This window comes from Gouania willdenowi, unplaced genomic scaffold (assembly GCF_900634775.1).
Source record: "Gouania willdenowi unplaced genomic scaffold, fGouWil2.1 scaffold_51_arrow_ctg1, whole genome shotgun sequence".
NCBI lineage: Eukaryota > Metazoa > Chordata > Actinopteri > Blenniiformes > Gobiesocidae > Gouania > Gouania willdenowi.
This window is the reverse complement of record NW_021145215.1, coordinates 131,841-139,340: the sequence shown is the minus strand read 5'-3', so window position 1 is coordinate 139,340 and position 7,500 is coordinate 131,841. Positions and strand designations below refer to the sequence as shown.

General features: G+C 45.7%; 2 protein-coding genes across 4 annotated transcripts in view; both read right to left on the bottom strand.

The window, feature by feature from the left end:
* LOC114460547 (disks large homolog 4-like) overlaps nt 1–2,670 on the bottom strand; it is a 12,839-nt gene extending 10,169 nt beyond the window's left edge. For 2 of the 3 annotated variants that reach the window (XR_003673668.1, XM_028442434.1), the window contains exons 1-2: nt 2,346–2,670; nt 62–112 (exon numbers count right to left, since the gene is read on the bottom strand). Coding sequence is in view for 2 of the 3 variants with exons in the window: in XM_028442434.1 (XP_028298235.1) it covers nt 62–112; nt 2,346–2,435 (141 nt within the window). In the remaining variant the exon portion in view is untranslated. The remainder of the gene's footprint in view (nt 1–61; nt 113–2,345) is intronic. The other variant, XM_028442435.1, reaches the window with a different exon arrangement.
* A 728-nt stretch (nt 2,671–3,398) lies between these two features.
* Nucleotides 3,399–7,500, bottom strand: part of LOC114460526 (disks large homolog 4-like) — a 6,796-nt gene continuing 2,694 nt past the window's right edge. Inside the window, exons 3-5 of the mRNA XM_028442402.1 lie at nt 6,986–7,044; nt 4,931–5,055; nt 3,399–3,411 (exon numbers count right to left, since the gene is read on the bottom strand). Of these exons, the coding sequence (XP_028298203.1) occupies nt 3,399–3,411; nt 4,931–5,055; nt 6,986–7,044 (197 nt within the window). The remainder of the gene's footprint in view (nt 3,412–4,930; nt 5,056–6,985; nt 7,045–7,500) is intronic.

Sequence of the window (7,500 nt, the reverse complement as noted above, 5' to 3'; positions counted from 1 at the left end):
CACACATAAACACACACACAGGTGTCGCTGTGTGTGTGTGTGTGTGTGTGTGTGTCCTCACCCTCTCCAGTGTGATCTCTTCATACTCCAGTTCTCCCTCTGATCCGTTCATCTGTGGAAACACACACACAGTTCAATCACAGTTTAGTGTCATCTGTTCTCGTCGTCATGGTAACTACAGACCAACAGCTCCCATCACCATGGAGATCATTATCATTATCAACTAAACCAGTTTAACTATGATCATCCTGTTAACTAGCAGGTAAATAATGGGTAACTAACAGGTTAAACAGCAGTGTGACCATCCTATGGAGGTAAGGCTGTTATCAGTGTGTCCTCAGTGGGAACACTGGGAAGGGTTCATGTGTCCAGTTTCTCAGTGTGTCAGAGTGTGTGTGTGTGTGTGTGTGTGTGTGTGTGTGTGTGTGTGTGTGTTACAGTAGAAGTGTAGCTTCAGCGTCTCTGTGGAGTTTTGACAGTTACATAACAGAGAGGCGGCGGGAGAGCAAGGCTAAGAAGAGAGAGTGAATTAATTAAAGCTTGTTTCCCCTGACACACACACACACACACACACACACACACACACACACACACACACACACACACACACACACACACACACACACACACAGTGTATTAGTCTCTCACCCTTTACTTAATGTGTCTCAAACTCTGATTACAGTAGAACAGTTCATACTCACTGAGAGAAATAAAGACAGAGCATCGCATCGACACAGCAGCTAGCACAGAAACTAACAGCGGCTAACAGAGCAGCTAGCACAGACGCTAACAGCGGCTAACAGAGCAGCTAGCACAGAAGCTAGCACAAAAGCTAACAGCAGCAAGCACAGAAGTTAACAGCAGCTAACAGAGCAGCTAGCACAGAAGCTAACAGCAGCTAACAAAGCAGCTAGCACAGTAGCTAACAGCAGCTAGCACATAAGCTAACAGCAGCTAAAACAGCAGCTAGCACAAAAGCTAACAGCAGCTAGCACAGACGTTAACAGCAGCTACCACAGAAGTTAACAGCAGCTAAAACAGCAGCTAGCACAGAGGTTAACAGCAGCTAACACAGTAGCTTACAGATGCTAGCACAACAGCCAGCACAGAAGTTAACAGCAGTTAGCACAGCCGCTAACAGCAGCTAGCACAATCGCTAACAGCAGCTAACTGAGAGGCTAACAGAAGCTAATAGAAATGCTTACAGGGCAGAGAACAGAGAGGCTAATGGAGGAGCTCAAAAATACTAAAAGAAGCTAACAAAGGCTAACAGATATGCCAACAGAGACGCTAAAAGAAAGGCTAACAGAGGAGCTAACAGAAACACTTACAGGCAGCTAACCCAGGATCTAAAAAAATACAAACAGAAGCTAACAGCAACTAACAGGTACGCCAACAGAGAAGCTAAAATAAGCTAACAGAGGAACTAAAGGAAATACTAACAGAAGTTAACAGAGGCAAACAGAGAGGCTAAACGTGAAGCTAACAGAGAGCCCACCAGTAGCTAACTTAGACGCTAACTTATAAAGCTAACAGATTGATCCTCTAACTTCTAACTTACAGGAAAACAAAGAAAACTAAAGAGCCCAAAGTATTTATTACACCTTTAAACCTTAAAATTAAAGAGTTGATTCGTAATAAAAACTTATATAATTGTGATTATAGAGTTTGGTACGTTCTGCCTCAGAGTGAGAAAGTTCTGGTATATGGAGTTAGCATGTTCTCCTGGCTCCACAGTTAGAAACATGTATGTTAGGTTGACTGTGGTCAGTGGTGCTTGTAGATGATGTCATGGTCTGATTAGCGTTAGCATGTAGCAGTGAGGATGATGGAGGCGTCTGTTTCCAACATCCGGTTGGCGGCTCTCTTCATGGCGAGCTGGGGGGTGACAGACTCTGACCTGGGCCTGGTATAGGACCAGCTCCAGGACTGAGAGCCTTCTCGTCCTATAGCAGTGCCTGACTGTCGTTGGCCTGACACAGTGACAGCAGCTACATGAGGAGGTGTCGCAGGTTGTGGCTCTGTCTCATCCACACACACACACACGCGCACACACACACACACACACACACACACACACACACACACACACACACACACACACACACACACACACACACACACACACACACACACACACACACGCACACACACACACACACACACACACACACACACACACACACACACACACACACACACACACTCCACATTTTGGACAAGATCATAACAAAATGTGACAGGTTGGTCTGTTTGCTGCACTAACCCCTGATTGGTCCACCTGAGGGCCCCACCCCCTCCCCCTCCCGCTGCCAACCAATCAGGTGTTAATTGGAGCGTCCTACCATCATCCTCTGGCGCTGTCGTTTGGCCCTGCGTACATTGTTAATGAAGCGTCGTCCCATCTTCTTAGCGTACCACACCGACACAAACATCCTCCTCCTCAGATAACGGACCCTCAGCGGGGGGGGGAGGGGCTCGTTAGGCTTGTTAGGGTCCGCTCCTCGTCATCCAGCCCTGGGTCCACCACATCCAACCGCCTCCGACAGGACGAGCGGCGCACAGAAGAAGAGGAGGAGGAGGAGGAAGAGGAGGAAGAGGAGAGGCGGTGTGTCCTCCTCCACACTCTCTCTCTCTCTCTGTGTGACTCAATGTCTCTCTACCCCCCCTCACTCTCTCTCGCTCCCTCTGAAGGAATCCCCTCCCCTCTGTGATGTCACACACACACACACACACCCTCAGGTTCATGGTGTTGTCATGGTAACACCCCCCCACCTCTTTAAAACCCCCATTTGCTGCCTGCCTCCTCGTTGCCGTGGCGACGACCGGCGAAAAAGAAAAGATAAGAGAGAGAGAGAGGACCGCCCACGCTATGTGTGTGTGTGTATCTGGGAATCAAACCATCGATGTACCGTAGAAACCAGCTGAGCACCCTATAAGCTAGCTGTGTCCAAAATACGGTCCGTGGGCCTGAGGCGGCCGTCACAGGGCCCACTAGCGGCTCATCCATTATTAGAAACATGAGCAGAGCATCAGGACCTGGAGCTCTGGACTGGTCTGTAGTCACATGTCTGTATCAGTATATACTAGCATACTATTACTATAGCATCTATACATACAGTATATATATATAGATATATATAGCAGTGCTGTCAAGAGATAAAAAAATCTATAAATTAATTATGCTCTGTAGTTAATTAATCTCTTTTTAATCTCATTGAAAAATATGCTGAGAAACACCCTCAATTTGAGGTGTTTTCATTTAAATTAAAGTACATTATTGTGGCAGATAAAAAGACTGATATATAACAAAGTGATTGTATAAATTAATTATTAATTATTATTATTATTGTTTTGATCACATTTCCATTCCTCTGCAAGTGAGACTATAAAGGGCTTTAGTTTAATGTTCTACAAATAGGAAATAAAAATGAAATAAAACATTAGGTCCGTATGTAGTTATATAAGAGTTAGGGTTAAAGGTTAGGGTTACCCCACTTTTACCGTTCATTTGTCACTCATGGACGTTTGGTTCTGAACCCTGTCTGAGTGTCTGCTCCACTAGGACATTGTCCCTGCTAGCTGCTACATGTTAGCATTGAGGTGCTAGCTGCTACATGTTTAGCAATGAGGTGCTAGCTGCTACATGTTAGCATTGAGGTGCTAGCTGCTACATGTTTAACATTGAGGTGCTAGTTGCTACATTTTTAGCATTGAGGTGCTAGTTGCTACATTTTTAGCATTGAGGTGTTAGGTGCTACATGTTAGCATTGAGGTGCTAGCTGCTACATGTTTAGCATTGAGGTGCTAGCTGCTACATGTTAGCATTGAGGTGTTAGCTGAGGCTTTAGTTTTACACCCAGTGTTTTTATTTAAACTAGAATTAAAGCAGAACTAAGGAACTTATATAGTTCCTGTGAGGGTAATACAAGTGTTTATGGGGTGATTGGGGGTCATTCATCCCTTGATGTCTCTGGCCAGAAAACAGCAACTTTCCCTGTCTCCGACCCGGCGGCAGACATACCACTTTACAACAGCCCAGTACATGCTAATGCTAGATTATGACCAGCCCCGTGGATGCACACAGTTGGCTACTATTTCACTTTTCTCAAACTTATATCAGGGCGGAGCCAGAAAAAAAAGGCAGAGAAGACCATTGTCTGAGGAACGGAGCAACTCCATGCAGTGACAGCTCAGAAGCAATCACATCGCAATGACGGTGTGTGTGATTACGCAACAACAATGTACACACACTGGCAACCCAGTGTTCCATCAGGCAGCACACACACAAATATCCATCCATCTATACATTTTCAGAGCCGCTTTGTCAGCGCACACACACACACACACATTTCCACACTCCCTTCCGTATTACTCCCACATCATTCATGTATTCTACTTGTCTCTCTTCCTCATACTAGTCACATGGTCACATGGGTCTATATGTGTGAAAGCACCCTTAGTGTCACTGTTGTAGTAGGATTTTTCAGTGATCGGTTGTTACTGTCTTGGGAGCGCAAAGGTACTCATGTAGCTGTGAGGAGGGGCAGGGGCCGGGGGCGGGGTGTGTGGAATGTGTACGACAGTGACATCACCAAAGGGACCTTTAGGGGGAGCGCTAAGCGCAAGTTACTTAGCAACAGCAACAATTTCTCCTCTGGTTCTCCTGTTTCTTGTGTTGTGCTCTGTGCATCAGTATTATGGTGTACCGGGAACTCGTGACATGAGAAACGTTCCATGTGCGTTATTTTATTCTGTCATTTATTTATTACAATTTCCGCGTTAAAGTGCAGCACTAATATATGTATATTACTATAAAGTACAAGTCACGACTTATATTCCAAACATGAACACACACACGCACAGACCATGTTGTGTGTGTGTGTGTGTGTGTGTGTGTGTGTGTGTGTGTGTGTGTGCGCGTACGTACGGTGAGTGTGCTGAGTGTGTGTATCCGTCCAGGTGTGTGTGGCTCATGTCACTTTTGCGACCAAGAGTCACATGACCAGGGCTGTGATCGATGGGCGGAGTCTCATTGTCATGGTAACGATATTTCTGCAGAGACACAGACAGACAGGTCAGTTACAGACAGTTACAGACAGGTAAGTTACAGACAGGTCAGTTACAGACAGTTACAGACAGGTAAGTTACAGACAGGTCAGTTACAGACAGGTAAGTTACAGACAGGTCAGTTACAGACAGTTACAGACAGGTAAGTTACAGACAGGTCAGTTACAGACAGGTCAGTTACAGACAGGTCAGTTACAGACAGTTACAGACAGGTAAGTTACAGACAGGTAAGTTACAGACAGGTCAGTTACAGACAGGTCAGTTAAAGACAGGTCAGTTACAGACAGGTCAGTTAAAGACAGGTCAGTTAAAGACAGGCCAGTTATAGACAGTTACAGACAGGTCAGTTGCAAACAGTTACAGACAGGTCAGTTAAAGACAGGTCAGTTACAGACAGGTCAGTTACAGACAGTTACAGACAGGTCAGTTACAAACAGGACAGTTACAGACAGGTCAGTTAAAGACAGGTCAGTTACAGACAGGTCAGTTACAGACAGTTACAGACAGGTCAGTTACAGACAGTTACAGACAGGTAAGTTACAGACAGGTCAGTTACAGACAGGTAAGTTACAGACAGGTCAGTTACAGACAGTTACAGACAGGTAAGTTACAGACAGGTCAGTTACAGACAGGTCAGTTACAGACAGGTCAGTTACAGACAGTTACAGACAGGTAAGTTACAGACAGGTAAGTTACAGACAGGTCAGTTACAGACAGGTCAGTTAAAGACAGGTCAGTTACAGACAGGTCAGTTAAAGACAGGCCAGTTATAGACAGTTACAGACAGGTCAGTTGCAAACAGTTACAGACAGGTCAGTTAAAGACAGGTCAGTTACAGACAGGTCAGTTACAGACAGTTACAGACAGGTCAGTTACAAACAGGACAGTTACAGACAGGTCAGTTACAGACTGTGTGTGAGATTTCATCTCAGTAATTAAGCCCAGCTTTAATCAAAGGGGCGGGATTATGGTTCACATCTTTGTTTACAAACAACACAATGTGAGCCAATCAGAACACACACACACACACACACACACCTGTTGTGTTACCTGACTTCACCCACACCAACGTGTTTGTTCCCACATGTGACGTGAGCCGCAGGGAAGCTAACGTGGCTAAGCTAACAGCCAACACATACACGTGAGGAGAGATGAATGAAAACACACACACACTTAAATACACACACACCCACACAGATATGGAGACAGCATCTCATGGACACAAATTCATTATGGGGACAAGACATGAGAATGTGTGTGTGTGTGTGTGTGTGTGTGTGTGTGTGTGTGTGTGTGTGTGTGTGTGTGTGTGGTGTGTGTGTGTGTGTGTGTGTGTGTGTGTGTGTGTGTGTGTGTGTGTCTGTAGGTGTGTGTCTGTAGGTGTGTGTGTTGCTGGATGCGGGCGGTCTGCTCTTACCTTGGTGGTGACAATGCAGAGGCAGTCCATAGCCACACACACTCACACACACGCACACTCACACACACACATTTTTACACACACGCACACACACACACACACTCACACATTCACACACTCATTCTCTCTCTCTCTCTCCTGGTGTCTGTCTGTCTATCCTGCCTTGCTCGCCCGCTGCCTCTCTGAGCTCAGTCTGTCAGCATTGAGAAGGGGGGGGGGGGGGCACGAGGGGGGGGGGGGACGATCGAGCAGTGCAGGGGGAGCGCGAGACTGTGTGTGTGTGAAAACCTCCTCGACTCACTCGACACACACACACACACACACACAGAGAATGAATGGAAGAAATGGAGAGGGAGAGTGGGGGGGGGTCCTCCTGTTGCCATGGTGATATGCAGCTGTTGCCCTGGTGATGCTGCTGCAGCTGTTGCTAAGTAACAGTGATGGCTGTTGCCATGTTGAGTATGGTTTCCGTGTGTGTGTGTGTGTGTGTGTGTTTACCTGTGCAGGTGTGTGTGGTCGACTCTCACACACCGTCAGCTCGTAAAACTCCTGTATGTCTACACACACACACGCACACACACGCACACACACACGCACACACACGCACACGCATTAATAACCATTAATACACACACACACATTAATACACACACACTTATAACCATCAATACACACACACACACACATTAATAACCATTAATACACACACACACACACACTGATAACATCAATACACACACACACACACACACACACACACACACACACATTAATAACCATTAATACACACACACATTGATAACATCAATACACAACACACACATGTAATAACATTAATACACACACATTGATAACCATCAACACACACACACACACACACACACACACACACACACCACACCACACAATACACACACACTGAGAACCCATCAATACACACACACATTAATAACCATTAATACACACACACACATTAATAACCATTAATAAACACACACAAACACATTAATAAC